This window comes from Sapajus apella, unplaced genomic scaffold (genome assembly GCF_009761245.1).
Source record: "Sapajus apella isolate SASKATOON/1434 unplaced genomic scaffold, GSC_monkey_1.0 scaffold29, whole genome shotgun sequence".
NCBI lineage: Eukaryota > Metazoa > Chordata > Mammalia > Primates > Cebidae > Sapajus > Sapajus apella.
Genome location: NW_022436969.1, coordinates 20,368,912 through 20,391,750, shown reverse-complemented (window position 1 = coordinate 20,391,750; position 22,839 = coordinate 20,368,912). Strand labels below are relative to the sequence as shown.

At 44.4% G+C, this 22,839-nt stretch overlaps 2 protein-coding genes across 6 annotated transcripts in view; one reads left to right on the top strand and one right to left on the bottom strand.

Moving 5' to 3' along the window:
* Positions 1 to 8,348, top strand: part of PPP4R1 (protein phosphatase 4 regulatory subunit 1) — an 83,270-nt gene extending 74,922 nt beyond the window's left edge. For all 4 annotated transcript variants that reach the window (XM_032293386.1, XM_032293385.1, XM_032293388.1 and 1 more), the window contains exons 19-20: positions 5,840 to 5,981; positions 7,188 to 8,348. In XM_032293386.1, the coding sequence (XP_032149277.1) occupies positions 5,840 to 5,981; positions 7,188 to 7,351 (306 nt within the window). In that variant the 3' untranslated portion in view covers positions 7,352 to 8,348. The remainder of the gene's footprint in view (positions 1 to 5,839; positions 5,982 to 7,187) is intronic.
* Positions 8,349 to 19,012: 10,664 nt separating this feature from the next.
* The window catches only part of RALBP1 (ralA binding protein 1), a 65,757-nt gene continuing 61,930 nt past the window's right edge, over positions 19,013 to 22,839 (bottom strand). For both annotated transcript variants that reach the window (XM_032293382.1, XM_032293383.1), the window contains exon 10: positions 19,013 to 21,456. In XM_032293382.1, the coding sequence (XP_032149273.1) occupies positions 21,190 to 21,456 (267 nt within the window). In that variant the 3' untranslated portion in view covers positions 19,013 to 21,189. The remainder of the gene's footprint in view (positions 21,457 to 22,839) is intronic.

Here is a 22,839-nt window from a genome sequence, read left to right as displayed (position 1 = left end):
GTCTCCAGATTTTCTAATGATCACCATTCTAACTGGCATGAGATGGTATCTCAATGTAGTTTTGATTTGCACTTCTCTAATGACCAGTGATGAAGAGCATTTTTTCATGTTTGTTGGCCTCATATATGTCTTCTTTTGTAAAGTGTCTGTTCATGTCCTTTGCCCACTTTTGAATGGGTTTGTTTGTTTTTTTTTCTTGTAAATCTGTTTTAGTTCTTTGTAGATTCTAGATATAAGTCCTTTGTCAGATAGGTAGACTGCAAAAATTTTTTCCCATTCTGTTGTTTGCCCATTCACTCTAATGACTGTTTCTTTTGCTGTGCAAAAGCTCCGGAGTGTAATTACATCCCATTTGTCTATTTTGGCTTTTGTTGGCAATGCTTTTGGTGTTTTAGTCATGAAGTCCTTGCCTAAGCCTATGTTCTGAATAGTTTTGCCTAGGTTTTCTTCTAAGGTTTTTATGGTGTTGGGTCTTATGTTTAAGTCTTTAATCCATCTGGAGTTAATTTTAGTGTAAGGTGTCAGGAAGGGGTCCAATTTCTGCTTTCTGCACATGGCTAGCCAGTTTTCCCAACACCATTTATTAAACAGGGAATCCTTTCCCCATTGCATGTTTTTGTCAGGTTTGTCAAAGATCAGATGGTTGTAGATGTGTGGCATTGCCTCTGAGGCCTCTGTTCTGTTCCATTGGTCTACATCTCTGTTTTGGTACCAATACCATGCTGTTTTGATTACTGTAGCCTTGTAGTATAGTTTGAAGTAAGGTAGTGTGATGCCTCCAGCTTTGTACTTTCTGCTTAGAATTGACTTGGCTGTGCGGGCTCTCTTTTGGTTCCATATGAAGTTTAAGGTGGTTTTTTCCAGTTCCGTGAAGAAGGTCATTGGTAGCTTGATGGGGATAGTGTTGAATCTGTAAATTACTTTGGACAGTATGGCCATTTTCACAATATTAATTCTTCCTAACCATGAGCATGGAATGTTTTTCCATGTTTGTGTCCTCTCTTATTTTGTTGAGCAGGGGTTTGTAGTACTCCTTGAAGGGGTCCTTTACATCCTTTGCTAGTTGTATTCCTAGGTATTTTCTTCTCTTTGTAGCAACTGTGAATGGCAGTTATTCTTGATTTGGCTCTCTTTAAGTCTGTTACTGGTGTATAGGAATGTGTGTGGTTTTTGCACATTGATTTTGTATCCTGAGATTTTGCTGAAGTTGCTTATCAGCTTCAGGAGATTTTGGGCTGAGACGATAGGGTCTTCTAAATGTACAATCATGTCATCTACAAATAGAGACAGTTTGACTTCCTCCTTTCCTGTTTGAATACCCGTTATTTCTTTTTCTTGCCTGATTGCTCTGGCCAGAACTTCCAATACTATGTTGAATAGGAGTGGTGAGAGAGGGCATCCTTGCCTAGTGCCAGATTTCCAAGGGAATGCTTCCAGTTTTTGCCCATTCAGTATGATATTGGTTGTGCGTTTGTCATAAATAGGTTTTATTATTTTGAGATATGTTCCATTAATACCTATTGACAGTTTTTAGCATAAAGGGCTGTTGAATTGTTGAAAGCCTTCCCTGCACCTGTTGAGATAATCGTGGTTTTTGTCTTTGGTTCTGTTTATGTGCTGAATTACGTTTATAGACTTGCATATGTTGAACCAGCCTTGCATCCCTGGGATGAAGCCTACTTGATGATGGTGAATAAGCTTTTTGATGTCCTGTTGCAATCGGAATCCAAATCACAAAATGATTTGGGGGAGGATTCCCTCTTTTTGTATTGTTTGGAATAGTTTCAGAAGGAGTGGTACCAGCTCCTCTTTGTATGTCTAGTAGAATTCGGCTGTGAACCCATCTGGACCTGGGCTTTTTTTGGTTGGTAAGCTATTAATTGCTGCCTCAACTTCTGCCCTTGTTATTGGTCTATTTAAGGTTTTGACTTCTTCCGCATTTAGGCTTGGGAGGATGCAAGTGTCCAGGAATTTATCCATTTATTCCAGGTTTACTAGTTTATGTGCATAGAGTTGTTTGTAGTAATCTCTGATGGTGGTTTGTATTTCTGTGGAATCTGTGGTGATAGCCCCTTTATTGTTTTTTATTGCATCTATTTGATTATTCTCCCTTTTCTTTTTTATTAATCTGACTAGTGGTCTGTCTATTTTGTTGATCTTTTTCAAAAAACCAGCTCCTGGATTTACTGATTTTTTTGAAGAGTTTTTTGTGTCTCTGGGTCCTTCAGTTCTGCTCTGATCTTAGTTATTTCTTATCTTATACTAGCTTTTGAGTTTTTTTGATCTTGCTCCTCTAGCTCTTTCAATTTTGATGATAGGGTGTCGATTTTAGATCTTTCCTTGCTTCTCATGTGGGCATTTATTGCTATAAATTTTCCTCCAGACACTGCTTTAAATATGTCCCAGAGATTCTGGTACGTTTGTCTTCGCATTGGTTTCAAAGACCATCTTTATTTCTGCCTTCATTTCATTGTTTATCCAGTCAACATTCAAGAGCCAGTTGTTCAGTTTCCTTGAAGTTGTGCGGTTCTGAGTTAGTTTCTGAATTCTGAGTTCTAATTTGATTGCACTGTGGTCTGAGAGACTTGTTTGTTATGATTTCCGTTCTTTTGCATTTGCTGAGGAATGATTTACTTCCAATTATGTGGGCAGTTTTAGAGTAGGTGTGATGTGGTGCTGAGAAGAATGTATATTCCATGGATTTAGGGTGGAGAGTTCTGTGCATGTCCATTAGGTTTGCTTGGTCCAGGTCTGAGTTCAAGTCCTGGATATCCTTGTTAATTTTCTGTCTCATTGATCTGTCTAATATTGACAGTGGAGTGTTAAAGTCTCCCAGTATTATTGTGTGGGATTCTAAGTCTCTTTGTAGGTCATTAAGAACTTGCTTTATGTATCTGGGTGCTCCTGCATGGGGTGCATGTATATTTAGGATCGTTAGCTCTTCTTGATGCATTGATCCTTTTACCATTATGTAATGACCTTCTTTTTTTTTTTTTTTTTTTTCTCGGACGGAGTTTCGCTTGTTACCCAGGCTGGAGTGCAATGGCGCGATCTCGGCTCACCACAACCTCCGCCTCCTGGGTTCAGGCAATTCTCCTGCCTCAGCTTCCCGAGTAACTGGGATTACAGGCACGCGCCACCATGCCCAGCTAATGTTTTGTATTTTTAGTAGAGACGGGGTTTCACCGTGTTGACCAGGATGGTCTCGATCTCTTGACCTAGTGATCCATGCGCCTCGGCGATCCACTTTGTAATCCCAAAGTGCTGGGATTACAGGCTTGAGCCACCGCGCCTGGCCTGTAATGTCCTTCTTTTGTCTCTTTTGATCTTTGTTGGTTTAAATTCCATTTTTTTTTTTTTTTTTTTGAGACGGAGTTTCACTGTTGTTGCCCAGACTGCAGTGCAATGGCACAATCTCGCCCCACCGCAACCGCCGCCTCCTGGGTTCAAGCAATTCTCCTGCCTCAGCCTCCCGAGTAGCTGGGACTACAGGCACGCACCATCATGCCCAGCTAATTTTTGTATTTTTAGTAGAGACGGGGTTTCACCTTGTTGACCAGGATGGTCTCGATCTCTTGACCTCATGATCCACCCGCCTGGCCTCCCAAAGTGCTGGGATTACAGGCGTGAGCCACCGCGCCCAGCCTTAAAGTCCATTTTATCAGAGAATAGGATTGCAACTCCCGTTTTTTTTTTGGCTCTCCATTTCCTTGATAGATCTTCCTCTATCCCTTTATTTTGAGCCTGTGTGTATCCTTGCACATGAGATGGGTTTCCCAGATACAGCACACTGATAGGTTTTGACTTTTTATCCAATTTGCCAGTCTCTGTCTTTTGATTGGGGCATTTAGCCCATTAACATATTGTTATGTGTGAATTTAATCCTGTCATTTTCATGCTAGCTGGTTGTTTTGCCTGTTAGTTGATGCAGTTTCTTCATTATGTCGACGCTCTTTACCATTTGGTACATTTTTGGAGTGGCTGGTACTGGTTGTTCCTTTCTATGTTTAGTGTTTGTTTCAGAAGCTTTTGTAAGGCAGGCCTGGTGGTGATGAAATCTCTGAGCAGTTGCTTGTTCATAAAGGATTTTATTTCTCCTTCGCTTATGAAGCTTAGTTTGGCTGGATATGAAATTCTAGGTTGAAAGTTCATTAAGGATGTTGAATATTGGCCCCCACTCTCTTCTGGGTTATAGGCTTTCTGCTGAGAGACCCACTTGAATCTGTTGGGCATCGCTTTGTGGGTAACCCAACCTTTCTGTCTGGCTGCCCTTTATTTTTCCTTCATTTCAACCCTGGTGAACCTGAGGATTATGTGCCTTTGGGTTGCTCTTCTTGAGGAATATCTTTGTGGTGTTCTCTGTATTTCCTGGACTTCATTGGCCTGCCTTGCTAGGTTGGGGAAGTTCTCCTGGATAATATCCTGAAGAGTGTTTTCCAGCTTGGATTCATTCTCTCCATCACATTCAGGTCCACCTATCAAACGCAGATTAGGTCTTTTCACATAGTCCCGTATTTCTTGGAGGCTTTGTTGGTTTCTTTTTACTCTTTTTTTTTTCTAATCTTGCCTTCTTGTTTTATTTCATTGAGTTGATCTTCAACTTCTGATATCCTTTCTTCTGCTTGTCGATTCAGGTGTTGAAACTTGTGTATGCTTCTTGAAGTTCTCGTGCTGTGTTTTTCAGCTCCATCAATTCATTTATATTCCTCTCTAAGCTGTTTATTCTCGTTAGCATTTCGTCAAACCTTTTTCCAAGGTTCTTAGTTTCTTTGCGTTGGGTTAGAACATGATCTTTTAGCTCAAAGAAGTTTATTACCCACCTTCTGAAGCCTGATTCTGTCAATTCGTCAGACTAATTCTCCATCCAGCCTTGTTCCCTTGCTGGTGAGGAGTTGTGATCCCTTGGAGGAGGAGAGGTGTTCTGGTTTTGGGTATTTTCATCCTTTTTGCACTGGTTTCTTCCCATATTTGCGGATTTATCTACCTGTGGTCTTTGTGGTTGGTCATTTTCAGATGGAGTCTCTGAGTGGACGTCCTTTTTGTTGCTGATGAAGTTATTTCTTTCTGTTTCTTAGTTTTCCTTCTAACAGTCAGGCCCCCCCGGCTGTAGGACTGTTGGAGGTCCACTCCAGACCCTGCTTGCCTGGGGATCACCTGCAGCAGCCTCTGCGTTTTTGCTGGGAACTACAATCCAGAGCTGTTCCTATTCTGTAATCTTGCCCTCTTCCTTATTCTTAAGGAACAGAGCCTTATGGTAGCCTGGCTGTTTATAGGATCATCTGCCTTCATTATTGGATATCTGCTGGCCCCTCTTTGCCAGCCAAGCCCCTTCTAACACTGATGTGCACCACTCACACCCCACATGCTTACATACGTGCATGTTACACACCACATACCACATGCCCATGTATGTGCATGTTCTGTCCTATACAGACGTGTGCATATGTACATTTCACACTGCACATCCATGCATGCATGTTCCCAACTGCGTATATACATGCATACATACATGTACCACACTACACACATACTGTGCACACATATACCATACCACAGTTCCCACTAGAAGGGTGTCATGTCTGGGACCCAGAGCACAGATTTGAAAATGATAGAGTGAATGAACACTCTAGGTCTCTGTAGAGCAGCTTATAAACTGTGTCTGTCCATGTGGGCAGTTAATTAGGTAATTTTTGATTTGAGTTCCCAAGTACCTGGAAGTTTGGTTAAAAAGCAGTACCTAAAATTTGTACCTGCGGTCACTCAAAGATTTTATTAGCCAGTAGTTGAGTTTTTGACTGCATCGGCAGAGAAGCCTAGAGCAGCTGTTTCTTTTCCCCAGACTGTCATTGAGGATGACTGCCTTCCAATGGACCAGTTTGCTGTGCATCTGATGCCGCATCTGCTAACCTTAGCAAACGACAGGGTTCCTAATGTGCGAGTACTTCTTGCAAAGACATTAAGACAAACTCTACTAGAAAAAGGTAGGTAGTGGCTCTACTAGAAGCAGCGTGTGAGTAGGGAATGATATCTGTGGACTGTGCTGGACCAACACATACCAAAGTAGAAGTATTATCTGCTCAAAGAAAACAATCTGGTGGAAGGAAATATTTTAGTTGTTCTGGTGGTTCTCTCAAGAGGATGTGGAAGATTAAAGGGATTTTTAATTAGTCCTCTACTGTTCTAGTAGGAGTGTTTTTATCGTGGACATGTATCATTTTTAAAATGTAAAACTTAGTGGGTTTTTTTGTTTGTTTGTTTGTTTGAGACAGAGTCTCGAAAAGGAGTGCAGTGGGGTGATCTTAGCTCACTGCAACCTCTGCCCCCCAGGTTCAAGCGATTCTCCTGCCTCAGCCTCCCCAGTCACTGGGATTACAGCCACCCATGCCTGGCTAATTTTCGTATTTTTAGGAGAGATGGGGTTTCACCATGTTGGCCAGGCTGGTCTCGAACTCCTGACCTTATATGATCTGCCTTCCTTGGCCTCTCAAAGTGCTGGGATTACAGGCATGAGCCACTGCGCCCAGCCTAAAACTTAAGTTTTTAAAATTGGGTATTCTCTTTACGTGCAAATTATTGCCTGGCAGCCCGCCACTTGCAGTCTCCAGTGTGGGGCTGGACCTGTGTTTGCTCTCCCTTCTTTCCTTAGGCGAGAAACAGATGCCCCATAGTATTTGTTTTGCTGGAAATTATAATCTCTTCAAGATTCAAAGTGGTTTATTTATTTTAACCTACCCCCACCAGAACACTTCATAAATATAGTTGAATGCATGAATGAAGCACGTAAAGAAGTTTGTAGTAGATGTCAAAGAATAAGGACAAATGAATATTGCTTTTTTTTTTTCATAGTTGGCATTTGGAAGTGTTTTTCTTTTACTGCTACTTAATATCTAAGAAGTGTGATGTTTTCATCTGTTTAGTCATTTAATATTCCTTAGCTGTCATTGAATATCACGAGACTTAGTCTTATGAAAACAAGATAAATTTCATAAATCTTTTTATTCTGGCACTTTTTCTTCCTATAACAAATCAGCTTGGATTACTCTTTATGTTTCAATGTGGCTTCTGTGTGTACTTGTAGAAATGTCCTGTTTTATAATGACTAAGAACTGTTTATACTCATACTTGACAGAACTCTGATATGTTCCATTACACTGGTTTCATCTGTCCCGTGCATGTGTCATTTCCAGACTATTTCTTGGCCTCTGCCAGCTGCCACCAGGAGGCTGTGGAGCAGACCATCATGGCTCTTCAGATGGACCGTGACAGCGACGTCAAGTATTTTGCAAGCATCCACCCTGCCAATACCAAAATCTCTGAAGATGCCATGAGCACAGCATCCTCAACTTACTAGGCTTGAATCTCAGTGTCTTTCCTGCTTCCATGAGAGCTGAGGTTCAGCAGGCGTTCCACACGCATGTGACCTGGGATAGCTTTCGGGGGAGGAGAGGCTTTCCTCTCCTGCAGACTGAATTGCAGGTGCAAGTTGCCTATACCCAATACCAGGGATTTTAAGAGTCAAGAGAAAGTACAGTAAACACACTATTATCTTATCTTGACTTTAAGGGGAAATAATTTCTCAGAGGATTATAATTGTCACCGAAGCCTTAAATCCTTCCGTCTTCCTGACTGAATGAAACTTGAATTGGCAGAGCATTTTCCTTATGGAAGGGATGAGATTCCCAGAGACCTGCATTGCTTTCTCCTGGTTTTATTTAACAACCAACAAATGAAATTCTTACAGCTGAAGGCAGACATGTGCCCGGATGTGAAAGAGACCTTCAGTATCAGCCCTAAATGTTCTCTCCCAGGCAAGGACCTGCTGGGTTCTGTGGCCAGCTGTCCAGCCCAGCCCTGTGTGTGAATCGTTTCTGATGTATGTAAATGGGAAAGGTTTTTTTACTTCTCCTAAGGGCTTGATGCTAACATGAAAGTAGGATTGACTTTAACTCTTAAGTACAGCATATTGCTGTACACATTTACAGAATGGTTGCTGAGTGTCTGTGTCTGATTTTTTCATGCTGGTCATGACGTGAAGGAAATTTATTAGACGTATACTATATGTCAGGTGTTTTTAACTTGATCATGATCGGCTCTAAGGTGCAACTTCTTCACATACTGTACATATCTGTGACCACTCTTGGGAGTGCTGCAGTCTTTAATCATGCTGTTTAAACTGTTGTGGCACAAGTTCTCTTGTCCAAATAAAATTTATTAATAAGATCTATAGAGAAAGATATATACACTTTTGATTGTTTTCTAGATGTCTACAAATAAATGCAATTTGTGACCTGTATTAATGATTTAGTTTAAAATGGGGAAACTAGATTAAAATATTTGTCTTTTAACTAGTTTATTAGTTTCTTTTAATCTGCCTTTGTCCCTGGGGTTGGGTTTTGCTCTTGGCAGTAGCAGGTGCCTCTTGGGTGTTCTTCCTGCTCCTGCCCGCAGCCCCAAGGGCAAGTGGGTGCCAAATGTCTGGCGCAGCTTGGACACACCCCACTGAAGACGGCAGTGGGGGTTGCCTTGAAGCTCCTGAGACATAGTCAAGCATCTCTGAGTCTCAATTTCTTCATCAGTAAAATGGGAATTAGTAAAACCTGCCCTGTTTCTCACAGGGTTGCTTTACAGGGAAATGAGATCCTGTTTGAAGGTGGTTTGTAAAGTGCTATGTGTATATATGTAAAGTGCTATGTGTATATATGTAAAGTGCTATGTGTATATATGTAAAGTGCTATGTGTATATATGTTCGATGTTCCTGTCAGCCCGGTTTGAAAACCTCGGCTTGAGTCCCCTGGTGCTTCTGTGAGTTTTGGTTTTATTTACTCAGCCAGCAGGGACTCCTCAGTAAGTCAAAATAAGTTCCTTTGAACTTCAGTATGGGATTTGGGAATACATGGGCTGCCTCCTGTCTACACTATTACAAGTAAGCCTTTGGCTGCTGCTTTTTGCATTATAACCCAGATATTTACACACTGCAAATATAAGGGTGAACAAATCCCACTGGGAAGGATGTTCAAATGAATAGATAAATGCATAGGTAATATGTGAAGCGGGTAATGGGGGCAGGGCTGGGGAGCAGCTGTGAAGGGTGCGGGTGGTCTCCAAAGGCCTCTGAAAGCAGCATCAGAGGAAGACCTGACCTTGATTTAGCCTCATGTTTGAGCTGCATATTCTCTGTTATTATATACTTTTGGCACCCAGTATTTCAATTCTGTAAATTGCATTAGTATCATAGACTGATAGCAATATTTTTTAAAAGCAGTGGCTATGCTAACATGGTGTATTTGGGGATAAAGAACTTGAATTTAAGGTGCACTAGAGCACCTTGTAAAGTTAAAAATGCAAAAAGCCCATTCCACTCTGCAGCCTTCATGCAGCCTGTCCTACCAAGGGACATCCTTTGACACCCCAGTTAGGTTCCAAAGTGCTCCGAAGAGTACACTGCACTTGTAAATATTTCAATGGCACTGAATCCAAGAGACACCTGCATTGACAGCCTTCACCTCCTGCCGTCAAGGCATTCCAGTGTGAAGACTAATAGAATTCAAAGTAAGATTGGAGTGTCACCCTCTTCATTTCAACTCTTAGTACTTGCCATGACGCCTTCTGTAGCTGCTCTGAAGAAGGTGAGGTGAGGCGGGCATGTTCCTGGCAGCAGGAGCCAGCCTGTGTGCGACAGGTGTCCTGGGTCCTGTCTCACATGTGGCCTCTACTTACACAGGATCTCCTAAGGGAGGGAGCTGGGATTCCAAAGCCAGTATAAAGCCAAGAAATCTGGAAATCCCCAACAAGATGAAAGTGGAAACAGCAACTAGTATTCACAATTTTTCCTTTCACGATATAAAAATAAGGTGGTAAGCTGTCTTTGAGGGTATTTAATACTGTGTGGCTAGTCTTTTTTTTTTTTTTTTTTTTTTTTAAATCTTTATTTTGACTTTTTTTTTCTTTTATTGCATTTTAGGTTTTGGGGTATATGTGAAGAACATGCAAGATTGTTGCATAGGTACACACATGGCAGTGTGATTTGCTGCCTTCCTCCCCATCACCTATATCTGGCATTTCTCCCCATGCTATCTCTCCCCAACTCCCCACCCCCTGCTGCCCCTCCCCTGTTTCCCCCCTGCAGACCCCAGTGTGTGATGCTCCCCTCCCTGTGTTCATGTGTTCTCATCATTCAGCACCCACCTATGAGTGAGAACATGCAGTGTTTGATTTTCTGTTCTTGTGTCAGTTTGCTGAGAATGATGGTTTCCAGTTTCCAAGTCCCTGCAAAGGACATGAACTCATTATTTTTTATGGCTGCATAGTATTCCATCGTGTATATGTGCCACATTTTCCCAGTCCAGTCTATCATCAATGGGCATTTCAGTTGGTTCCAGGTCTTTGCTATTGTAAACAGTGCTGCAATGAACATTCGTGTGCACGTGTCCTTATAGTAGAATGATTTATAATCCTTTGAATATATACCCAGTAATGGGATTGCTGGGTCAAATGGAATTTCTGTTTCTAGGTCCTTGAGGAATCACCACACTGTCTTCCACAGTGTTCTTGAACTAATTACATTCCCACCAACAGTGTAAAAGTGTTCCTATTTCTCCGCATCCTCTCCAACATCTGTTGTCTCCAGATTTTTTAATGATCGCCATCCTAACTGGCGTGAGATGGTATCTCAATGTAGTTTTGATTTGCATTTCTCTAATGACCAGTGATGAGCATTTTTTCATGTTTGTTGGCCTCATGTATATCTTCTTTTGTAAAGTGTCTGTTCATATCCTTTGCCCACTTTTGAATGGGCTTGTTTTTTTCTTGTAAATCTGTTTTAGTTCTTTGTAAATTCTGGATATCAGCCCTTTGTCAGATGGGTAGACTGCAAAAATTTTTTCCCATTCTGTTGGTTGCCAATTCACTCTAATGACTGTTTCTTTTGCCGTGCAGAAGCTGTGGAGTTTGATTAGGTCCCATTTGTCTATTTTGGCTTTTGTTGCCAATGCTTTTGGTGTTTTAGTCATGAAGTCCTTGCCTACGCCTATGTCCTGAATGGTTTTGCCTAGATTTTCTTCTAGGGTTTTTATGGTGTTAGGTCTTACGTTTAAGTCTTTAATCCATCTGGAGTTAATTTTAGTGTAAGGTGTCAGGAAGGGGTCCAGTTTCTGCTTTCTGCACATGGCTAGCCAGTTTTCCCAACACCATTTATTAAGCAGGGAATCCTTTCCCCATTGCTTTTGTCTGGTTTGTCCAAAATTGGATGGTTGTGGATATGTTGTGTTACCTCTGAGGCCTCTGTTCTGTTCCATTGGTCTATATCTCTGTTTTGGTACCAGTACCATGCTGTTTTGATTACTGTAGCCTTGTAGCATAGTTTGAAGTCCAGTAGTATGATACCTCCTGCTTTGTTTTTTGCTTAGAATTGACTTGGCTATGTGGGCTCTCTTTTGGTTCCATATGAAGTTTAAGGTGGCTTTTTCCAGTTCTGTGAAGAAGGTCATTGGTAGCTTGATGGGGATAGCATGGAATCAATTTGTAAATTACTTTGGGCAGTATGGCCATTTTCACAACATTGATTCTTCCTAACCATGAACATGGAATGTTTCTCCATCTGTTTGTGTCCTCTCTTATTTTGTTGAGCAGTGGTTTATAATTCTCCTTGAAGAGGTCCTTTATGTTCCTTGTTAGTTGTATTGCTAGGTATTTTATTCTCTTTGTGGCAATTGTGAATGGCAGATCGATCTTCATTTGGCTCTCTTTAAGTCTGTTATTGGTGTATAGGAATGCTTGTGATTTTTGCACATTGATTTTGTATCCTGAGACTTTGCTGAAGTTGCTTATCAGTTTCAGGAGATTGTGGGCTGAGACGATGGGGTCTTCTAGATATACAATCATGTCGTCTGCAAATAGAGACAATTTGACTTCCTCTTTTCCTATTTGAATACCCTTTATTTATTTTTCTTGCCTGATGGCTCTGGCTAGAACTTCCAGTGCTATATTGAATAGGAGTGGTGAGAGAGGGCATCCTTGTCTAGTGCCAGATTTCCAAGGGAATGCTTCCAGTTTTTGTGGGTGGCTAGTCTTAGAAGATAATCTTCGATGTCATAGAACTTCTGAGCAGCAAAGGATGAAGAGGAAAGCCATACTTTCTAAAATAGGTTTTTAGGCACTGCTTGGTCACAGCCGGAAATTCCTTCTCTGCTTGCCCCCAGTCTCCTCAGCAGGCCCTTCCACTTGGTGGTGTGGTTCATGTGGGGCCCCACTTTCTGCCTGGCCTGGCTGGATCCGGGGTCACAGCACTTATGATCTCTGCTGTCCCTCCCTCCTGGGAAAGGTGTGCTTGCAGGTTGTGACAGGTGGAAGCTCAGTAGTGAGTTCCTCCTTCCCTCCCTGATTTCTCCCAAACTCCAGGGAACAGACTTGCTGCTAGACTGTTGAAGGGCTGGCTCGAGGAGTAGCTACATTTCTGGTACATGACCAGATAGTTCTGTGATGCTTTCTAGAAACCTCTAACTCCAAACTGGCAATGTGTTGAGTCACAGATGATTCTTCAACCTCTGGGTGGGTGTGGCACTGGTGGTTCTTGAAGGGGAAGGAAGACAGTTCCCTCTACCCCCTAGGCTTCAGTAATTGAGTCCAAAATAAACTGACAGTAGGCAGGTTAACAGAAGAGCTTAGATAAACTTTTCACATGTATGGGGGCATCACATTGAATGAAGAACCAATAACCTCCAAACCCAGTGAGGTGGAGAAGCTTCAGTACTCCCTTCACAGGGGACAGCGAAAGGGATGGGGGCAACTGAGGAGAGGGTAAATGACCTTTGGGAAAGATTAATAAGCCCTCGGAAGAACAGGTGACAGTCTGCAACAGAGCATCCAGGTGTGACATGTCAGCTTTTGGTTCCCTGGTGATTCGGGTTCCCAGGGAGGGGTTCATGACAGTTGAGGTCCTTCTGGAGGATCTGTCTTTGAGCAGATGAAGATGTCCAGAGAAAGCCCCTTCCAGCATTTGCCATTCCCCAACTGCCCTCAGTTAAGTCCAGTGTGGCAAACATTGACGTGGCATTTCCTGAACTCCTTCGTTTTCATACCTGGTTGGTGCAGGTCCCATGTTACATAGGGGTGACTTATTTCGAGGGGAGCTGATGCCAAAACAGCCATGCTTAGTGTGGGGTGGAAGGGCCAGGCAGGTGCTTAGTGGGGAGCACAGGACAGGCAGGGGCTTTGGGGAGGCAGCAAGCCTGTAAACTGTCAGGCACTGGAACATGTGGTCATGTTTCTGTGGAGGATTCCGAAGCAGTGAACCAGCAAGAAGGAAAGTCCCAGCAATTCAAAGCCAAGCAAATGGCCTCTTTAATGACTCAAACCATAGAAGAAACTGAGTCTGAAAATAAATGTGTAAAAACACAATGTAGTGTATGTTGCTATTTTCTCTGATTCCCGTCTCCAGCCTTTAAAAGCTAGATGTGCACACATGTTCGTGTGCAGCGTGTGGGGGGTGTTACATGTGGAGTGCCTGTGCGTGGTGTGTGTGGGGCATGGTTTTTAAGTGACCTGGAGGGGTCAGGCTTAGGGAGTCGATGTGCCTCTCACTAGAAAACCAGATCCTGGTATAAGTAGGGTGGGAAGAAGGCCCAACTCTTCTTATACCAGAAATTCCAAAACGGAGGAAATTTTGTGAACAGAATATGGCAGTTTTGACTTTGAGAACATTGTGACTGTAAACAAAAATTCCAACCATAATTTTTTTTTTTTTTTTTTGAGACAGAATTTCACTCGTTAACCCAGGCTGGAGTGCAATGGTGCGATCTCGGCTCACCACAGCCTCCGCCTCCTGGGTTCAAGCAATTCTCCTGCCTCAGTCTCCTGAGTAGCTGGACTACAGGCATGCACCACCATGCCCAGCTAATTTTTGTATTTTTAGTAGAGACAGGGTTTCACCATGTTGACCAGGATGGTCTCGAACTCTTGACCTTGTGATCCACCTGCCTCAGCCTCCCAAAGTGCTGGGATTATAGGCGTGAGCCACCGCGCCCAGCCTCCAACCATAAATTTTTATGAAAGGTATTTTGGGCCGGGTGTGGTGGCTCACACCTGTAATCCCAGCACTTTGGGAGGCCAAGGTGGGCAGATCACCTGAGGTCAAAAGTTCAATACCAGCATGGCCAATGTGGTGTAACTCCATCTCTACTAAAAACACAAAAATTAGCTAGGCGTGTTAGGGCTTGCCTGTAATCCCATCTACTCAGGAGGCTGAGGCAGGTGAATCCCTTGTACGTGGGAGGTGGAGGTTGCAGTGAGCCAAGACCACTGCACTCCAGCCTGGGCAACAGAGTGAGACTGTCTCAAAAAAAAAAAAAAAAAAAGTATTTTGTGCAGTGACTTCTACTAAGCCAGTTTAATTCCTTTATCCATTTTTATAGGAATTTAATAACACTTTTAGTGTGTGTGTGGGGTTTGTGTTTTTTTTCTTTTTGAGACACAGTCTCTATTGCCCAGGCTGGAGTGCAGTAGTAGGATCTCAACTCACTGTAACCTCTGCCTCCCAGGTTCATGCAATTCATGCAACTCTCCTGCCTCAGCCTCCCAACTAGCTGGGATTACAGGTGTACACCACCATGCCTGGCTAATTTTTGAATTTTTTTTTAGTAGGGACTGGGTTTCTCCATGTTGGCAGGCTGGTCTCAAACTCTTGGTGATCTACCCGCCTCAGTGTCCAAAAGTGCTGGGATTACAGGTGTAGGCCAACGCACCCAGACGAGAGTTTCAGTTTTATCTTGTAAAATTATTTTCCTTAAGAATTCTTTTTAGAAAACTTGACAAATGATCAATAATCCACTTTCGGTCCATGTGATGTTTTGCAGCATAGCTATGGGTTTCAATTCTACCATGTCTTTTTTTAGGACAAATTTTGCTGATTTAGAGTTGACAAGATTACTTGCAGTTTTTAGTAATTTTACCATGAGTATTTCACCCCATCTACTTTTTAGGGTTAATATTACCAGTAATTGTTACTAGCTGGATACAAGACAGCTACTGAGTAGTATTTTCAGTTGTTCCATGGGACGAGCCGCCACCTCATCAGAGACTTCTGAGCCACGCTCCGGTGTGGGACCACACTGTCCTGTTGCTCCAGATCCCGAGGAGATGCCCAGCTGTGGACAGCAGAGTGTGAGCTGGTTCTCCAGCACCCTGAACAATACAGCATGGACGAGGAAATTCTGCAGGGAACATGCCACAGGCAGATGCTGCGGGGAGGGAGAGGGAGCAAACAGGAGGGCCTCTCCAAGGAAAGGGGAGCCCTAGCAAGCTCATGCTAGAATAGGGGTTTCCCCACTGGCTGGGCAAAATGCCAAGGGACAACAGGTGGACACTGTAAGACCGCTGGCTGACTTTCCTGGGTGATAATTCACTGAGAATTTTCCTTTTGTTGTTGTTGTTGTTGTTGTTGTTTTGTGGCTTTTAAGTATCTAGTGAAATGTTGAATATTTAGAAGGGTGCCTGTTTTTCTTTTTTTGAAATGAAGTCTCACTCTTGCTGCTCAGGCTGGAGTGCAATGGTGCAGTCTCAGCTCACTGCAACCTCTGCCTCCTGGGTTCAAGCAGTTCTCCTGCCTCAGCCTCCCGAGTAGCTAGGATTAGACGTGCACATCACCATGCCCGGCTAATTTTTGTATTTTTAAGAGATGCAGGGTTTCACCATGTTGGTCAGTCTGGTCTCGATCTGCTGACCTCATGATCTACCTGCCTCATCCTCCCAAAGTGCGGGGATTACAGGCACCCAGCCTGGTGCCTGTTTTTCAAAAGTTAACATGTAGTTCACCTGGGGACCTTGTTCAAATGCAGATTCAGATTCCATAGGTCTTGGGGTAAGAGACCTGGCCTTCCTCAGACTCTGAAGCCATAATAAAATCTGTTGGTATAGGACTTTACCTTTACCACATTAAACTCTGCATAATCTTGGTATCTTAACCCACAGTGATCAGAGATTTTAAACATTTACTATTTATATTTTACTTCCTCAACTGCAAATCAGCATTTTCAAACGCTACGTGTCAAAGCCCACATGACCACTGGTGGTAGTCGGAGCTTGTGGTGATCACAATTTGTTGTGGCCGTAGTGGCTGCTGCAGCATCACTGCTACCCTAGCGGCAGCCAGGGTCTGTCGTGGACAGCACAGCTGCCCCAGATCCAGCTGCTTGGCTCACAGTCTTTTACTAGCAAGCTGTGTCCCTTTGTGAGTGGTAGGCAGCCTGTGGGGATCAGTATCAGGCTCTACACTTGCTTAGTGAATGTCCCCACAATTTTAAGGCAAAGAGCCAAATCTTGTCAATGCTGAGTTGTTCCTTCCCCTCCCCAGCTGGACCTACTTGATCCCTTCAGCAGCTTGGATTCTGCCCTACGTTCTCCTGGACGCTCTGTTTCCCTCAAATAGTAACGACTCCTTACCTGTGCAGCACTCAAGATCACAGTCACCTTTTCACAATGTGGACAGAGTTAGCAAGTCAAAATACAGGACACTCAATTCAATTGCAGTTGTGTGTGACATACTTAACAGTTACACTAAAAAAAAAATCCATCATTGGCCGGGCGTGGTGGCTCACGCCTGTAATCCCAGCACTTTGGGAGGCTGAGGCCGGTGGATCACTTGGGGTCAGGAGTTCAAGACCAGCCTGACTAACATAGTGAAACCATGTCTCAAAAAAAAAAAAAAAAAAGTTAAAAAAAGAATCCATCATTGATCCGGAAATTCAGATGTAAGAGTAAGTCCTGTACCTTACATGGCCTCCCTACAGCAAGGTCAGTCTAAGTGGACAGGTGTGAGCCTGGCGAGCTCTCCACCATGGCTCCTTCAGGGAGTTCCTTCCTGGTCTTGCCAGGCTGTGGTGCAGTATGTAGGAGGCAGAGCTCATGCCTCTTCATTCGAGAGAACTTCCCATTCCTTCTCTCTTCCTGCTCTCTGTCACTGAAACAATCTTAACAGTAGTAATGGGATATATCCTGCTCTCTGTCACTGAAACAATCTTAACAGTAGTAATGGGATATAAGGTTTTTTTATCCTCACATGAAAAACTCAAAAACTGTGGGTGTGACTTTTTTCAGAAGGCTAGAGCTGCCCTTCCAAAGAGAAGCTTCTTGCTCTAATTGTAGCTGCAGTGTTTAGTAGTCACATTTTGGACCCCAGGCTCTAGCCCTGCAGACAGGTGCCCCGCTGGTGCGTACAAATCAGACAGATCACGCCTGCTTTCCCTCCCAGATGCAGCAATTTTGATCCCACGGAAACCTCTGTGCCCAGGGAGCCTCCACAAACAGTTCATTCCCTCAGTCTCAGGGATGTGCACGACAGTGGGGGCAACAGTGATCCACGCAGGCCATGTCACTGCTTCAAGCCTCAGTCTCCTATCTGTAAAATGATAGGTGGGCAGTCGGGCCACAGCTTATTTTGTAGCTGGGCCTCAAGGCTGGGCAATGAAACTTGCATGTTAAAAGAATGCTTGGTTCTTTCTTTCCTGACTCATCTCTGCACTATAAAGTTTAATATTATTAACATGATGACTAAGTCACAGATCATGTCCTGTAGGGAAAATGAATTGGAGTATGATGCTAAAAGCCCTACAACTAGGTACTTACCAGCCATTATTTATCTAAGCATCCTTTGGAAGTCAAGATTATCTCTCTCATTTTACCAATGAGAAAACTGAAGTTCAACAAGACTTGCTTTTGAAGGTTATGAAGAAACCGAGACTCAAGACTTTCCTGCCTAGGCTGGGCGTGGTGGCTCATGCCTGTTAATTCCAGCACTTTGGGAGGCTAAGGTGGGTGGACTGCCTGAGCTCAGGAGTTCAAGACCAGCCTGGGCAATACAGTAAAACCCTGTCTCTACTAAAATACAAAAAAATTAGCCAGACATGGTGGTGGTGGGTGCCTGTAGTCCCAGCTACTACAGAATTGCTTGAACCTGGGAGGTGGAGGTTGCAGTGAGCCAAGATCACATCACTGCACTCCAGCCTGGGCAACAGAGTGAGACTGTCTCCAAAAAAGGCCAAACTATCAAAAAAAGACTTTCCTCACCAAAGTCCACATTCCTCCCAGTACCCGCATTGTTTCTCTAGAAGCCAGTTTCTAGCACGAGACCCAGGAACAGGAATAGCTCAGCGCACAACGCCTGGTTACCGCCCCCCCGACGCTCAGCACAATGCCCAGTCACAGCACCCCCGACGCTCAGCACAACACCGGTCACAGCACCCCGATGCCTGAACTAGGTGGTGAGAGCAGAGGGATGCCCGAAATCTGCTGGGGCTGAAGTGAAACACCTCCTGTTGTCATGCTTGGCTAGTGACAGCAAAGTCATCAGACTGCAGAGAAAGTGCATCCATCACTTCGCAGGCTCGGGGCCCCTGGCATGTAATGGACAACAGCACTCTCCCTGCTCGGCAAAAGAGCCCCTATGTGTCGCATTTAAGGGCCTTTCTGCCCCCTCCTCTGCCCAGGCTTGCTATCATGTCTCTTGGGTCTCCTGGGCTCTAGTCTAGAACATTCCAGGGGTACCACCCACCTTCCCTAAAAGCTGCAGGATCTTACTCTGAAGCCTTCACCTGCTAATTGACTCAGGCTTTTCCCTCTGTCCCTCGAGAGTCATGGGCCAGATCCTTGCATGGTGCTGGGGCTGAAGCTGCAGACATGGGTCGGGTGCACATCCCCTTAGAGAGCTCCAGAAAGCCCAGGCTGCATCTTGCTTAGGCTGGCTGGACTCAGAAGGTGTGTTTATTCTTAGGATATCCTAGAACATAGCAAGAAATGTGCTCTTCAGCACAGAAATAGTTCCAGTGGAAAGAAAAAGATCACGCAGCACTAGAGCCCATCTCAGGAGATGACCTCAGGTCTCACACCCCATTATCTCCAGATGCCCACTGTTAACTGTACCGTATCAGGGCATTTGAGACTTTCCATCAAGGTGAGCTTAGCTATATAAATTTAACATTGTAGATCTAACTACACAAAACAGAGAAGTCAGCTGTTTGTCTGAGCTTTCAATGACAGATATTTTAATTGTGGAATTTTTAAAGCAAAAAAAGCAATGGAAACTTCATTTTTATTCTAGACCAGTCTATCCCAGACATGTTAATTATGGTTGGCTGTGCTGAGTCGTCATTTACCGTGTGAAATGCAAATGTCTGTAAATTGCAATGCCTGGGGCCAAGCCAGGCCAGTGGACTTGTGTGCAGTTCCCACTAGAGCCAGGAGCGGCTCAGACCGCAGACCCAACCCAGTCCACTGGGTTTTGCAAACACAGGTTCCCTCCACAGCAGCAAGGGTTTGTGGAAGGGTGGCAGGCTGATGCCAGCATGCATGCCAGGGGTCTGGGGTGCTCCCCACACCTGCAGAGGTGAGGGGTGCAAAGTGAGCTGAAAACCAAACACTGTGTTCCCCTTTGGCCTTGAAGAAGTGCCTCAACCAACTCCTCGGCAGCCGCAGGGTGCTCAATCTCTTCACAGGAAGAATGTGTACAAAAAACTCGAAGCTTTTCTTTTTCCCAAATGGCTGTTGAATTTATTTGCTTGATCAATAATGGTCCTGGCAAAAATTAGTTAACCAATGTGAGACATTTGTAATGAAATACTAATTTAAAAAATCCATGACACCTTGATAGAAATTAGAGTTTACACAAACAGAAAAGGAACCTTTGATATTGCCAGCAGCTATAAAGTAAATGTACTGAGACCGACAGGACAGCAAGAAGGCATTTGCACATTTATATCTGACACCCGACCATACTTTCAGTCACCAGAATATCTTCTCTCCAGATTTAAAAAAATAGTATGCTGATTTCTATAACAAAGCTTTTTTCCGTACAAAAATCAAATAATGGCCAACGAGTCACAACAGTGCAATAGGTAGAGGATTAAAAACTGCATCAAACAGGTGCTGAAAATAAATACTACCTAGGAGGAGGAGGAGGAGGAGGAGGAGAGAGCCCTCGTGTGGGGTTTGTTTTCATCCCCTTGAATGTGTGTGGGGTTTGTCTTCCGAGCCACGAGCCTGGCCTGTCGCGGTGCTGTTCACTCTTGACACAGTGTGACTGCAGCACATTGCCTCCAGAGCCCGGCCTCCCAGAAGCCTCAGAGCATCAGAGCATCCGTCTCATCGGATGGACCAGAAACAAGAAAATGGGGCGGGGTGAATCACAGCTATCATTCAAAGGAAAGGAATTTTTTCTATTGCTCAATCTTGTCAACTGGGAGTCCACCAGTAGGTTCACCAAGACGATATGGATCATTTCAAACTTTTGTTTAAGAGAATATATATGGCTTATTCAGGCAAGGAGACGTGTACATTCTAGCCCAAGCAAGCAATCAGAGTCATTCTGTTTTTAAGGAAGGTCAGTCATTTAAAAGACTTCTGGTTTGAGCAACATCCTCTGTGGATGCACCAGGCCAAGGTGACTACCTTTGACCAACCCCGTGAGAAGACCTTTGTTGGTCCCCGCAGTGAGGAACTGGCGGGAATGGGCGGCCTCCTCTCCGCAGGCCTGTCCTGCCAGGGGCAGGTGGGCAGGCTCCACAGGCAGCCCCTGTCTATGGCCAAAGAGGCCATCCTGGTGACTCGGGCTTATGGACTGTGGTTTAGAACTGCAGAAGGAGTTAGGAGGGTGGGCCAGGGAACACCCACCAGGTGCCACTCTGGCCAGAGACTGTGAGGCAGCTCCCCCATAGGGATCTGCACCGAGAAGGTGTGGAAGGCACAAGCAAGAGTGACGGTACCAGAGATCCCGGAAGGAGCGGCTCGTGGCAGCCACAGCAGGCACAGCGCTGACCTGGTGTGGTTCCCCCTTGAATGAAAAAAGAGATCCTGATTCTGCTGTGATAAAAAAGCAAAGAAAGACAATTTTTGGTTTAAAAAGAAGCCACTCAAGGGTTAAAATAGTTATTTTTAAGTTAACAAAGAAAATTAATCTTCAAATAAGCTGACACTATCTGGAAAACTCATCTGTCCCTAAAGCCCACAATGCGTCCACTGCTTCATCCTCCCACGGAACCTGAGCCTGACGTGAAGGAGTCAGACATGTAACAGAGGAAGAGTCTGAGAAGAGAAGAAGACACCTTTACAGAATGTACAGCGAGAGAGCCAGCCTGGCCCCCGGGTTACAGTAAGATGCACAGGTCCTTTCAGTCTCGCAGACTCCGGATGGCCGCGCAAGCTGCTCAGATGGACGTCTCCTTCCTGTCCCTGCTGGGCGATGGCTTCGCCGGCTCCTTGCCTGCCTTTGGCTGCTCTTTAGCTGCTTTCGGTTCAAGGACGCTATCTCTGGGCGGCTGGACGGCACCCCCACGCCACTCGGGCTCCTCGTCCTCCTGTGCCTGCTGGTCGGCCTTGACTCGCTGCATCTGGAGCAGCCGGAGCTGCACTCGCAGCTCGATGATGGCCTCACGCTCCTCGTGAATTGCTTGATTCAAATGATTGTTCTTTATCTTTGGGAATGACAGAAAGGGCAGTTATCATTTAAGGATGTCAGAGGACGACGATTTCTCAGGAGCAGACCGCAGTTAGCAAGGGCTTCCTACAGAGCAATCTCGTTTTGTTAAAGTCAATGGGTTGTGAAACAGAAGACAAACACAATCAGAATGCACAGTGAGCCACATGACTCCTCAGAATGTGAGGCTAGAAACCCTGCTCCTGATTACAGGAGAGAAACGCAACCATGTGCCAGCAGAAAACCATTATTTTAATAATTCAGTATCCTAGTGTTTAAAATAGACAACTTATATAACATTTTGAACTGATTTCTGAACAGCGCTTAAGGAGAAAATAAAAGAAATTTTAGTAGCAATTAGAGAGGAGAGTTAGAGATCAGATAAAAAACTAAATTTGTTTCAAAGGTGAATATCCTTTGTCTTTTGTGAATGGGATTACTTTAATTCTGAAATGTCCTACTCAAATCAAACTACAGAAAATTACTATCACTTCTAAATCATCTGGACATACTGGGCAAAGTGTAGGTACTACGGAACAGCAACAGCCTTTCCTGCTGTGGCCTCCACTCTGTGATTGGTGCCAGCCTCCCTTGCGTGAGTGTGGCATGGACTAGGCTCTGCGAAGAGGACGTAAGCACAAGCGCTGAGCGCCACGCATGCACCCTGCCTTGGTGACCGGGCATGCCTTGCTCCCTTCCCTGCTGACTTAGTCCTGCTAAGAGCGGTAAGACAGAGCAGCCACGTTGGACTGCTGGAAAAAACTGGTGTGGAGGATGATGGGCTGGACTGCCTGCCACACGAGGCATCATCTTGTTTAAACCACTATGTTATTCTCTTTGTTACAGCAGTTCAGCCTACGCCCCAAATACAATACTTCTGGATTCCATTTCCCTACTAATATGATCTTAAAATGTTAAGAAAAGAACAGCGGTGCCAATGTGAGGCCTTTCTGAACAGGAGCTCCAGCAACCCTGGTCTCAGCACCTGCAGGGCTTCCTCCCACAGCACACTCCTGCTGCAGCAAGGGTCTCTGCCTTGAGCCTTTGTGGCTGACTCTGAGCCCTGATCGCAGGCTCAGCAGAGGATTCCTGTGCAGGGTGGCTGTGTATGGAATTTTGCTTTTCTATGCAGGGTGTAAGTCTGGTTCGCAGCAGCCACTAAAGGAACCCAAATGAGGGACACAGAGCTGTCCCTCTGTCCTTAGACTCTTTTCTATGAAGAGGATGTCTTCTCTCAATCTTTACTCAGATATTTTATTTGGGGTAAGAAGGGGAATTGTGATCTAGACCTTTATTGCTGCGATTCCCTCTCACCTGCTGCCTCTCAGGTTTAGGCCAAGAGAAACTCTGAGAAACCCATAGAGAGACTTGAGAGACTGTC